A 12,715-nucleotide genomic window follows, 5' to 3' on the forward strand; every position below is an offset into this window, starting at 1 on the left:
CGTGAGTGGAGACCTGGGTTTAACGTCGCCGCTCGACGATTTGATGAAGATTCAGGTTTAAGGTCGTCACTCGACCATCGGTGGAGACCTGGGTTTAACGTCGTTGCTTGACAATTTGATGAAGACTCGAATTTAAGGTCGCCGCTTGACAATCGGTGGAGACCTGGGTTTAACGTTACCGCTCGACGATTTGATAAAGTCTCGGGTTTAAGGTCGTCACTCGACCGTCGGTGGAGACTTGGGTTTAACGTCGCCGCTAGACGATTTGATGAAGACTCGGATTTAAGGTCGACGCTCGACCATCGGTGAAGACCTGACTTTAACGTCGCTCGACGGTTTGATGAAGACTCAGTTTTAAGGTCGTCGCTTGACCGTCGGTGGACACATGGGTTTAACGTCGCCGCTCGACGATTTGATGAAAACTCGAGTTTAAGGTAGTCACTCGACCGTCAGTGGAGACCTAAGTTTAACGTCGCCGCTCGACGATTTGACTGGCCGTTCGTCAGTCCTGCACTCAAAGGGTGCAGGGATAAAGAAAATACATTGATTACATTAGCGCACCTCTCATCCGGTTCGGTATGGCTGGAGATGGTTCACGCTCCACGGACGTTCTAATCACCATTCGTCCTCATCCTCTAGGTAGTAAGCGTCCGAGCGAAGCTTTTCCATGATCCTGAAGGGTCCAACCCATGGAGCCAGAGGCATGTGATCAGCTTAGCTTTTTGCTCGGCCTCCAGATCGACCACAATGAAGGTAGTTGCTTTCGCTCGGCTCGGGTGGATCTGTACTTCTTCCTTCTCCTCGTAAACCAAAGTAGGGGGTTTTTCAGTTACGACGTTTACCTCCAGCCGGGGTGCTTTCTATGCGAACTTCGCCTCCGTCTTGACCATCTCGACATAGCAACGCCGAGCAGCCAACTGATCACCCTTTACCTCTCTTACCCGATCTTCCACCGGAAACTTGATCTTCTGGCAGAAGGTTGAGACGATCGCTCGGAATTCATTGAGGTTCGATCGGCCCAAAAGGACGTTGTAGGATGAGGAGGCGTCTACCACGATGAAGTTCGTGGCCCTCATCCTTCGGAGCGGCTCCTCTCCAAGTGATATGGCCAGCTTGATTTGGCCGATCGGCTGGACCTCATTGTCGGTGAACCCGTACAACAAGGTTGTCATCGGCAGCAACTCGGCCCGATCGATTTGAAGTTGATCAAACGCCTTCTTGAAGATGATATTGACCGAGCTGTCTATGTCAACAAATACACGGTGAATGGTATAGTTTGCAATTACCGCTCGGATAATGAGGGAGTCGTCGTGCGACACTTCAACTCCTTCAAGATCCTTAAGGTCGAAGCTAATCTCGGGCCCACTCGCATTCTTGCTGCTGCAGCCAACGACATGGATCTCCAGCTGCCGAGTGTATGATTTTCGAGATCGGTTGGAGTCTCCGCTGGTTAGTCCACTAGCTATAATGTTGATCTCGCCTTGCGCCTCGGTACTCCTATTTAGGGGTGAGCATTCGGTCAAAACCAAACCGACCGAACCGAATAAACCGAAAACCGAATAAACTGAATTTCTTTTCAACCAACCGAACCGACCGAATTTCCCTATGAAATCAAACCGACCAAACCGATAAAATATCGGTTAATTCGGTTTTCGACCGAATAGACCGAATTAACCGAATTTTAAAACTCTATTCGGTTTTACCTTTAAAAATAAAGATTTTATTTAATTAATTATATTTTAAAATAAAAATTAATTAAAATAATATTCTTATTCAGTTTATTCGGTTTAACCGAATTACAAAATTCAAAATCGAAACCGAATTAATCTAAAACCGAACCGAATTTTCAAAAAAAACCGAAAACCGAATTAACCGAACCGAATTTCTAAATTTGGTTGGTTCGGTTCGGTTAATTCGGTTTTTCCGAATTTTTGCTCACCCCTACTCCTATTCTCCTCCTCCCGAGCGGACAATCTGCTTTGCTAGCGTGCGGCTCGGTCGGGCTCGGCGCTTCTTCGATGGGGCTGCTACGATGATCTGCTTACTTCCTCTCACCGTTCAGTACCGTGGTGCCAGTGTCGTCGGTCAGGAGTGGGAGACCGACGGTGATAACTTCTGGGCGCCGGTTGGGCGACCAGATTGAATCCACGATAATCGCGGGTGTTGTGAGTTGCTGACTGGTGGAAGGAACAGAACATAGAGGTTCATACCTTCTCTTTTGATTTTGGACGCCCGGAGGCCACGTGCTGAACTGCATGAGGCCTTGCTTCCTGGTGTAGCCGTGTCCCTTCGGCTCGGGGTCCTCGTGGTGGCTGATGGTTGATTGGCGGACTTCGTTCGGTCGGTGTTAATGGTTCGGATGGCGTTTCCTTCCTCCTCGCCGCCTTAGCCTCTTCCACATTTATGTATTCGTTGGCCTTTTTCAACATGTTGTCGTAGTCCCGAGGTGGCTTTCGTATGAGAGATCGGAAGAAGTCTCCGTCCACGAGCCCTTGGGTGAACGCATTCATCATGGTCTCGAACGAGACCGACAGGATGTCCATAGGCACTTGATTAAAGCGTTGGATGTACGCTCGAAGGGACTCTCTGGGGCCTTGCTTCATGGATAACAAGTTGACGCTCATCTTCTGGTATCGTCTGTTGCTTGCGAAATGATGTAGGAATGTCGTTCAGAACTCTTTGAAGCTCCTTATTGATTCATTCGGCAGCCTTCTGAACCATCGTTGTGCCAAGCTAGAGAGCGTGGTGAGGAAGACTCGGCACTTGACTCCCTCTATATACTGATGAAGAATAGCAGTGTTATCGAACTTACTAAGATGGTCATCGGGGTCAGTCGACCCGTTATATTCTCTGATCATCAAGGGAGCGTAGTGTCTTGGTAGCGGATCTTATAGGATTTCCTCAGAGAACTGACGGTTGATCCGCTCGGGCGATGAATCAGCTCGGGGCGCCTTGCCTTTCCTTGCATCCCGCTCGGGTGCTTCATCTGAAGAAGAGTTCCTTCTTTGATTGGCTTGAGCAATCTCAGAGGGCATTTGAAACAAGGCTCGGTGGAATGGAATAGGCGCGGGTGGAGCCTCCCCGTGAGTGTCGGTTGACCCTTTATTCTGCCCCTAGATGGACAATTGCTCCGGTCGGTCTTCATGGGTCGCTCAACCTCCCGAGGCCGATGTTGCTTGTTGAGCCAACCGATCGACTAGCACTCTTTGCTGCTGCTGCTCGACTAATTTTGCCACTTGCGATTGTACAAGTGTGTCAAGCTCCTCTTGAGTGAGCGTCATCATGTGAACGCATCCAGCTTCATCCATCCTCTCGGCTCGGATGCAGGTGTGTTCCCACATACGATGCCAAATTTGATCCTGTCCAAGAGTCGAGGTAACGAACGCTGGGGATGTGGCGCTCCTGTTGACCGTGCGTGGACTTCCGATGAGACTAGCATGCAAGCACAAAAACGTTAGTGCCGAGCCAGGGAGTGGTTCCCCGGCGAGGGTCCTCTGACGCTCAAGTCAGATCTCCGACGACAACAGCAAGCAAGCAAAGAAACGAAAGTGGCAACGTAACTATAGCTACAGTAGAATGAACATACCTTCGTCGAAGCTTGGGGTCCTTTATATTGGGCTCCCAGGAGTGCGCGTGCACGCTCCTCGAGGTGTGCACGCATCTCAAAGCTTTCCCTGATAGAATGTGTCAAAAAAGTGTACCTGACACCATACCTCAACAGCTCGAGCATATCCTGACAAGACAATGGATGCTCCGTCGTACGCTTCTCTGCCTGATCATACCGTCGACCATGCTGTTTGTCTGCGACACGGGTCTTGAGGAGGATATCAGTCGATCCTGCCTTTGTCTGCTAGGGGGCCGAGCAGGTGGGTCGCTTGACTAATTCTGCTGTCTGGGTCGAGCGGGGAGGCCGCTCGGCTACTTCCGCTGTCTGGGCCGAGCGGGTCGGCCGCTTGGCTACTTCCACTGTCTAGACTTGCTAGGTCGTGTTTCCGTTTCGCTGGCTGTGATTTGATCTTTGGCCGATCGGGATGTCTACCTGGCACATGTCCCGCCGGTCGGCGCCTGCCTTAGTGATACTGGGCCTTTAAGCGTCGAAAGTTCGGTGCGAGACCGAGCTATAGTAACGTCAGGCCAGCCATTCTTTAGTCCGATCGACTGATGGGGTCGCCCGATCGGACGCTAGCTTGGGGGCATTGACCGCCTTGACTTTGACCCTCCACGTGGCGCGGACCCCCTGCAGGGCGGGGCCCCACCTTACCATCGGATCAACGAGATCAACGAGATTCTGAGGAAGAGTTTATTAAACGTAGTGGCTATAGTACACGAACCTATTTTCTCTAGGTCACACAATAATTTTACCAATGTGTCGAAACTTTCCTTCCTCGAAATTTAAAATGATTGATAATTTTTTAAAAAATTTGTAATTAAAATGTATATTAAAAGTATTACTATAATTTATTACTTTATTCTAAATTAGTTAATATAAAATATTTTTTATTTTTTAAATTTTACTAATAATAATAAAAAAAAGTGAGTCTTGCCCTAAGATAAAATTATTGCTATGTAACTTAATTGGTCACTACTTCTAATTGTATAAATAATCATAAGCAATATATGAAACTGTCATTTTAAATTTTACTAATAAAATTAAATGTCACCCACGTGATATGGTTTAGTTGACTAATATGGGTAGATATTGCTACAATGGGTAAAGTGTTGAATCTCGGCAAAGCCAAGAAAAATACTCTCCCCCAGTGGCCAACTGTAGCTTGGTCGTAGGGTCGGTCGTGTTAGGTTGTTAGGGTGGCAAATTCCACCTTTTACTATAAGTAACAAAATTAAATATTTCTAATAATATTTATTTAAAAAATATAAATTCTTATTTTCGCCTAGGACCGCAAGATTTATTTAAAAAATATTAAATTCTTTTTTTCGCCTAGGGCCTCAAGAATGGTTGAGACGGTCCTGATGTGGCACTCATGATGATCGCATGTAGACTCCGCTTCACCCTACAAAACATGTGACATCAGTGCCGAGCCAGGGAAGGGGTCCCCGCCGTTGATCCTCCGACGCTCAAGTTAGTCATCGACAATGATGCAGAAAGCAGAGCAACAAGAATGAATTGTAGCGCAAATAGTGTATATCGCGTCTTTCCGCTGATATTTGGACCCCCTTTATATAGAGCTCCTATAGCGCGCGTGTACGCTTTCCCAGACCCCAGGTAGGCACGCTTCTCAAAATTTCTCCTGAAAAGACTTGTACATAAAGTATCTGTGACACTATACCTTAATAAGCCGAGCATATCTCTAATGTGACAGTGGAAACTTCCGTCGTACGATCTTCCTGTCGACCATGCCTAGTGTCGGCACTAACTCCCAAAAGGATGTCGAGAGATAACCCAATGAGTCTGTTGCTGGGTCGAGCGGGTTAACCACTCGGCCGAAACTTCGTTGTGCCTTTGCCGCGTCCGCTCAGTCAAAACTCCACTAAGCCAAGTCCTGTTGCTTGGCCGATCGGGGTAGCTGATCGGCCAATATCTTACATGTCATCTTTTCCTTGCGTCCAACACTACTCCCTTGAACGTCGATCGTTCGACGCCTCCATGAGTCAGAGGCGGGGTCAAACCGGAATCTTCTCCTCCCGATCAATCACCTTGTCGCCTGACCGGCCAATGCGCTTATCCTTCGTTTGACTATATAATAACTGAACATTGACCGCCTTGACTCTAACCTCCATCATGACACTAACTCCTGTCGGGTGAGCCCCTCCTTATCACCGCATCAAAAACTAAGGATGATTAGCCAACTGTTGCAAGATTTTTATTAAAGCAATCGGTTCAATTTGACCAAAAGGGGTGCCCATTACACAATCCTTAGCATAACTAATTTTCGGAGACAAACAAACATCTCTATACTCGAAACTGCGAAATAATAGAACTTTTTTAACATCTTCAATGCAAATCAACACCAAAATGCTAGAGGATAACATGAATCCCCTTGGAGAATTCTTTAAACTCGTCGTCCTCATCGTCCTCCTCAGTACCTATGTTCAAGCTTCTCCTTCTCCTGGTAGTACTGAACATAACTGCATCAAAAGAGAAGATATCCACATAAGAATTTGGATACTACAACATAGGTTTTGTAATAAACTAAATCAGTTGCTACATAGACTATGAGACACATGATATAACACATCCTAATCGCCTTGTCCTACAAGGTGTGTCTTCCACACAAGTCTTTCATCTCCATCTTCCTCCTCCCTCTTCATCATTTCTTGCCACATACAAAGAAAACAATGTATACAACAGGGCTGGAATAAGGTAGGAGAACTAAGAGACTAACATTATCTTCATCTTATGAGTATGTCACTCCTGTACACCATAAGAAAACCCCACAAAAGGAAAAGGGGGCATAATTGTGGAAGTAAAATACCTGATAATCGAACAGATGAACATGTTCAAATTGAATCAAACTTTGGGGATTTTCACTAAATCTGATTATAGCCGTAACATAAAATATTGAAGGCGGATCAGGTGCTGCAACATGATAAAGCATACCATCTGCCATATAAATACAGTAAAGAAAGCCATCTGCTTTCTTGGAAACAAGTTTTGGGAAACTAGAACTTTTCTCTAGTATTGCAAGATTCCCATGTTTGACGAACAGGAAATGGGAATTAGAATTTCATCATCTCAAAGTCGGGAACTTGAGAATACAATCTAAATCAGTCAGATTCGGATATGAGAATTCTCAGGGATTCACGATAATAAAGAACTTTTGACAAGTATAACCATAGTCTATGATTCCAAGCATAAGGAATGAAATTTCAATCGTCACTTTCTCACTTTAGATCCAAATATATAAGAATTGAAACCCTAGCTCCTAAAAGTTAGAGATTCTTTTCCAATACGTAATTGGAACTTCTTCCGATAGCAATTGGTTCTAAGCAATCTCTAAACCCTAAGACGATTGTAGGTAGTCAATAAAATTAAAAATTTCCAACGAAAGCAAGGAATTTGCCTCTTTATTGAACCAAACCGACTGAGCAAAGAGAGAAAGACGTGCCTGTATGTTCCGATGAGAGGGCCGAGGAGCAGGGTGGCGCTGAGCCAGTTCTCGGAGACCTTGTGGTGGATCTTGCCCGGGAGATCCTTCCAAAGTCCGGGCATCACCTTCTGCTGGAATGGCGACAAGCCATAGATCACCGCCTTCATCCGCACTGGCGTCTTCCCCATCGTTCCTCTCTGCGATCCGAAGCTCTCGCCGCGCCGCCGAATGATCAGATGCCAACGCCGATCGATTCCTTTCCCGACCCACCCAAATATATATATTTGTTTGGGCTTGGCCTCCGAAACGTGGGCTTTGGACCATTTCATAGTTATCAATTAAATATTTTTTTGTAAATGCTGAAATATTAATATATACCATATTTAATCGTTAAAGAATATATTATCTCATCAAAATTACATATGATGTCACTAAATGTTTGTAATACAATATCTTAAATTATTTTTTTTAATTCAATTATTTAGGTCTTATGATCCAACTCATTCTAGAGATGACGATGGGCTCCATAAAAATTTACCATTGATTTATAGGGTAAATTCGAAAACGTAAATGATTGTTCATATAATGACTCAACAGTCTAGTGATTCAAATATAAGTGGTGAATTTCTCGAGTTCCTGATCCTAAGTGTATAGAGAATCCCAAGGTATACTTACCATTACATAGTATTCTGGGGCAAAAATAATACTATTTATTTATTATTTTTGATCATTTAAGTATCTAATTTTTCTAACTTATTAATAATAGAAATGATCGGGCCAACCATATAGAAATTTTCCACCAACTACCAAAATAAATCTTGAAGTGCAAGCATTCCAAGATTATCTTCCTATCGAAGGAAATTAAAATTGACATGTGGAGGCATAATTGACTGTGAAACACAAAATAATTCAATTTATTAGAGTAAAATTTGATATTGCTTACCTCAAATGACCCAATATCACCGGTCTTACGGTAAAATACAAACAGATAAATCATGAGGGGAACATTTTGCCCTAGCTCAACAACAATCCTTTGTACAGGGGAGATCAAACATCCAACGAGATATTTTATACTCATTAAAAATTGATCCCAAGATCTATTGAAACAAACATTCATATAGATACTAACTACGCCAACCCAAGCAAAAATAATCGCAAAAAATGATTACGCTATCCCAAATTATGTGAAGGGAGCATAGGTTAGTTTATAACCGATAGTCAAATGACTAGAGGATGGAAAGAGTTTTTTTTTCCTGATGACACACATCGGAAAAAGAATTAACCCCTTATTCCATTATAATAAATTAATCATTCTCTAACCAACTTGGCACTCCATGAGACCAAATAATCCAATTTATGCAGTCTATGCAAGAGCAATCAGTACATCACTTTAAATTCAAATTTATTCATCTAACCAAATTGTTGATATTCAAATACTTGCGAATTTATTTCTCTTGAGAGAATCACACTGTTTTCATCCTTGCCAATAAATCAACTACTTTGTCTCTACAAGCAATAAGTTAGACAGCAACAGGTGGTTTAAGTAGAACCATGGCTTCTTTTATTTTCTTCATTGCTTCTTGCAAGGTTGACAGGGATGCAGCATAAGAAATCCGAATGCATTTATCATCTCCGAATGCATCTCCCGGAACAAGTGCAACCTGGTGCAGCAGGAATCATGTTAGATGATAGTGAAGATGACGATGATGACATTGGCAATGAATACAATGGTGATAACCCGCTAACAGATGCACAACTTGGATGACAGCAAACTAACCTGGGCCTTGTCCAAAAGAAACCGGCAAAGGGATTCAGAGTCTTTAATGTTTCCAAAACCTTCAACCACAGATCCATAATAGGAGCTGAAATCTATGAACAGGTAGAAAGCACCCTGTTGTAGGAGAATATTTGTCATATTAAGACAATGTAGATCAATAAAAATGTGAGAAACTGATAAAAAAAAAGGAAGAAAAAATAACCTGGGGCTCTGATATTTTAACACCCTCCAATTCCCCAAAGCTTTTAACTAAGAAATCGCGTCTTTCCTGGAATGCTCTCACCATCACGGAAACGGCCTCACCACCGGCGTATCCCAAACCTAGAGCTGCAAGGCCAGCTTTCTGGGATATGCTGCTAGCGCCAGAGGTAGACTGCAACAGGTACATGATGAGAAAAAAAAGAAGAGATAATAACAGTCATATATGCCTGAAATTTAGGTTTAATCAAACATGACCGCTGAAGAAAACTATGGAAACTATTAGCTACTCGAGCAAAGTCAAAAAAAGAAACTTAACAGGGAAAACAGTCCTCCATTTTCTACTAAAATTCTAGACCAAAGAATAGCTTCCAAGAATGCAGCAATATCAAACCAAATTGACCATTCAGATGTGAATATCATGCAAGTGCGCTAACGACTAAACAACTAGTTAGGTATAAACCAACCTATCAGTGACTTGAAATTATAGAGGATTACCTATTATTGAAGTGAAGCATAATCGTCATGCTAGACTTCTTTAGGAGCTTTTGTCTATGTTTCATCAAAGATGATAAAGATGGAATCTAGTCCAATGCTTGTTCATCTTAATGTTGGTGTTTTTATTTAACATAGAATTAATAATTCATCTTTTATTGTTATTTAAATTTAATTCCGAATTTTTTATCATAAAAAGACTAGACACAACAACTATATTTGATCGATGTTTAGCATCTGCTATCTTTAAAAGATAAGCCAATCTATTGCAATGATGTCCTAGTCAAGAGGATAACCAAGAGGATAGTATCTTCATAACACATTACAGTATGTGATATCTATATATTTCATTCTGGAATCCAACAAAATCTCATTTACTCGAAATCATAGACATATCTCCTTCTAGGTTGGTGGTAAGTGCATATATGTTGACAATTTACAGCTATGCAGGTAAGCATAATAATATATCGCGTATTGCATAAGATAGGAATCAAGGTTTTTTATTCTCTATTACCTGCATATGGAGAAAAAAAAAATGATGTGAAACAACAACAGACAATCTAATGCTAACTATAAAAAAAGTATTCTATCCAGAAGTCTTAGTCCTATCAAGAAAATGAAGAATTACCTGGCTTTGAATCTTTCCACAAGCTGCTAAAAAGTGTTTAGGACAGGCAAGGTACCCAAGTCGCCAACCAGTCATTGCGAAGGCCTAAAATTTAGCAACCATCAAATCAGAATTACTTTTTCATTGCTTGCAAGTATTAATGTCTTTAAAATGGTGTTCAGAATAAAATGAATGCAAAGTGTTCAGGTAAATTCAGCTGTAACAGAAATGTAAAAGCCTGGCAAATGACTGAAATTTATGAGCCTCTAAATTTCTTTACAGTTAAGATCAGATCAGGGTAACTAATAGATACAATAACAAGAATTTTATTCAAGATTGGTTCCAACTTTACTTACATATATTTGCCGGCATAGCACTTTGAGTAGCTAAAATATTGAAAAAACATAAGGGTGAATAAAACAAACTAATTACCTTAGAAAAACCATTTACAGTAAGAGTTCTTTCCCACATTCCAGGTAATGAAGCAAAGCTTGTATGTTTGGCTAGTGGATATATTATGTGTTCGTATATCTCATCTGATAACACCTGAAAGACACATAAATATCAAATGTCATCACTATCTTCGATTTAGAAGCATGTACTATGTACTGACAAGTAAACTTTGTGTCCAGCAAGCTAACCAGAAGCCTTGGATGTTTCCTGACTATATCAGCAATCTCCTCGAGCAGTTTCTGTGGGTAAACGGAACCAGTAGGATTGGATGGTGAACAAAGTATAAGCAGCCTTGAGTTCTCATTGATCTTTGAAGCAAGCAAGTCAGGATTCAGAAGAAAGTTATCTGATATGTTTGTTGGAAGAATTACTGGATCTGCGTCAGCCAACCTAGCCATCTCAGGATAGCTCACCCAATATGGTGCTGGGATCAAAACCTACAAAAGGAAATCAGTGCACTTCCACGTGAGATACTAGGCGTAGCAGCAATTTCCAGTCGGTGTTGGATAAATGGGCACCTGAACCCATTTAAAGGGGACAAGTAATCACAAGAACCCAAAACAAAACCAAATCCATCCCTTGATGTTAGACACAACAAGTTCAAAACCATCTCAAGATTGTGGTCATAACACAGTGCTGGAAATAAAACTGAACGAGAAAATTTGTTTAATTTCATTGGAGATGCCAAGTGCTCTGTGTATAGAGAAATTCAGTCAATGCTCTAAAACAACCAGCCATATTGCTTCAACTATGTAGATTGGCTACATCCAATCTGTTTCTAGCCATCAATACTAGTAGATGAATGTTCTATAAATGGAACCTACAAGGTTAAAGTGCCAAGTTAAGATTTTTTTTAAAACATGGAAGTGGTTAATTCACATGCAAGTGCAATAATATTTTGATGAATGTAAACAAATGATCGTGATTTGAGGTCAAACAATGGTTAACACATACAACAAGTACAATTTGATTCAAGTATATTATTCTGTATCATCCAAGTATAGGAACGAGTATAGAATTAAAGGAAAATCCATACAAATACCGGATATAGTCAATGAATGACAAAAGAAAACTGTAAATCTGTAATAGGCAAAATTGATAAGTTGTACCTCATCGCCTGGTGAACAAACTGCGAGCACTGCTTGCATAATAGACTGTTTGGCCCCATTGCTAACCAAGATTTGATCAGGTGAATAAGTCACACCATTCTCCTCTGCCGTTGTAAACAGAAAGCATTGAGAATTTAGCATTCAAACAGAACAAACGTATCTATTTGAATTCCAACTCACTGACCTTCAAGCTTATGACAAATCGCCTTCCTAAGTTCCAATGTCCCAGCATTTGGAGTATACCTAGTATGCCCTTCTCGAATCGCATTGATTCCGGCCTTCACAAGCGTTATTCAAACAGAAAGAGCTCAACTTATGAAATCATACGAAATATCATAACTTTATCAAATTAAGCCTAGATAACTAACGAAACGGAGAGATTCACCTCTGCGATAGCAACAGGGGTATCAAAATCAGGCTCACCAGCAGCCAACCTGATGACGGGCACACCAGCCTGAACGAGGGCAGTAGCATGATCGGTGATGGCCATGGTCTTTGAAGGCTTGAGCGAGCTCACCCTGGGATTGACTGAGGCATCGACAGGCGTCATTAGATCAGCGGATGGCTCCAACATCGCCCTCAGTTCGGTCGAAAGATGGAGTCCTTTCCTGCTCCAAGCCCTGCCGAGTGGTTCCACCATCAAAGCCAACTCGAATTCTCTAAAAAAAACATCCCCTTTTTTGATAAAAACAATAACTTACTTGGAGAAAGGCAAGATCTTTGGCGTGGAATCCAAGTTCTGGTGAGACCGGAGCGGAATGAAAGATGGGGAGGAAAATGAAGGACGGCGGACAAAGAGAGAAGACTCCATCGATGGCTTGCTCCAAGATTACACAACGCTGCACTTGAGGAGTCACAGCAGGGCAATTGGTTGGTGCGTATTAATAGAAAAAGAGATTCTTTGCTCGTCTTCCCCCACCGAACGCACCTACCAACTCTTAGACTCTTAGTTCTTCGCCCACCAAACCCCAAACGAATCCCCGTTCCGTTTTATCGCAAGACGGCTTCGTAAAAATAAAAAACCGAG

At 42.2% G+C, this 12,715-nt stretch overlaps 2 protein-coding genes across 2 annotated transcripts; both read right to left on the reverse strand.

Moving 5' to 3' along the window:
* Positions 1-5,797: 5,797 nt before the first annotated feature.
* Positions 5,798-7,307, reverse strand: LOC121982987 (cytochrome b-c1 complex subunit 8-like). Its single transcript, XM_042535983.1, has 2 exons — positions 7,068-7,307; positions 5,798-6,087 (listed from the first exon to the last, which is right to left on the reverse strand). The coding sequence occupies exons 1-2, from the start codon at positions 7,235-7,237 to the stop codon at positions 6,039-6,041; spliced, it is 219 nt and encodes a 72-aa protein (XP_042391917.1). The 5' UTR covers positions 7,238-7,307; the 3' UTR covers positions 5,798-6,038.
* A 1,127-nt stretch (positions 7,308-8,434) lies between these two features.
* Positions 8,435-12,645, reverse strand: LOC121980881 (bifunctional aspartate aminotransferase and glutamate/aspartate-prephenate aminotransferase-like). Its single transcript, XM_042533145.1, has 10 exons — positions 12,390-12,645; positions 12,074-12,308; positions 11,873-11,966; positions 11,689-11,792; positions 10,768-11,016; positions 10,559-10,672; positions 10,148-10,231; positions 9,029-9,199; positions 8,827-8,940; positions 8,435-8,710 (listed from the first exon to the last, which is right to left on the reverse strand). Exons 1-10 carry the CDS (start codon positions 12,497-12,499, stop codon positions 8,570-8,572), a joined length of 1,416 nt encoding a protein of 471 aa, XP_042389079.1. The 5' UTR covers positions 12,500-12,645; the 3' UTR covers positions 8,435-8,569.
* Between the last annotated feature and the right edge of the window lie 70 nt (positions 12,646-12,715).

Source organism: Zingiber officinale, chromosome 5A (assembly GCF_018446385.1).
Source record: "Zingiber officinale cultivar Zhangliang chromosome 5A, Zo_v1.1, whole genome shotgun sequence".
NCBI classification, from domain to species: domain Eukaryota; kingdom Viridiplantae; phylum Streptophyta; class Magnoliopsida; order Zingiberales; family Zingiberaceae; genus Zingiber; species Zingiber officinale.

Coding starts and splice junctions, on each gene's coding strand:
- LOC121982987 (XM_042535983.1), bottom strand. CDS start 7,237: ATGGGGAAGACGCCAGTGCGGATGAAGGCGGTGATCTATGGCTTGTCG. Junction 6,088..7,067: donor CCTCTCATCGGAACATACAG/GCACGTCTTTCT, acceptor CTTTTGATGCAG/TTATGTTCAGTACTACCAGG.
- LOC121980881 (XM_042533145.1), bottom strand. CDS start 12,499: ATGGAGTCTTCTCTCTTTGTCCGCCGTCCTTCATTTTCCTCCCCATCT. Junction 12,309..12,389: donor AAGATCTTGCCTTTCTCCAA/GTAAGTTATTGT, acceptor ACCACTCGGCAG/GGCTTGGAGCAGGAAAGGAC. Junction 11,793..11,872: donor GATTTGTCATAAGCTTGAAG/GTCAGTGAGTTG, acceptor TTACAACGGCAG/AGGAGAATGGTGTGACTTAT.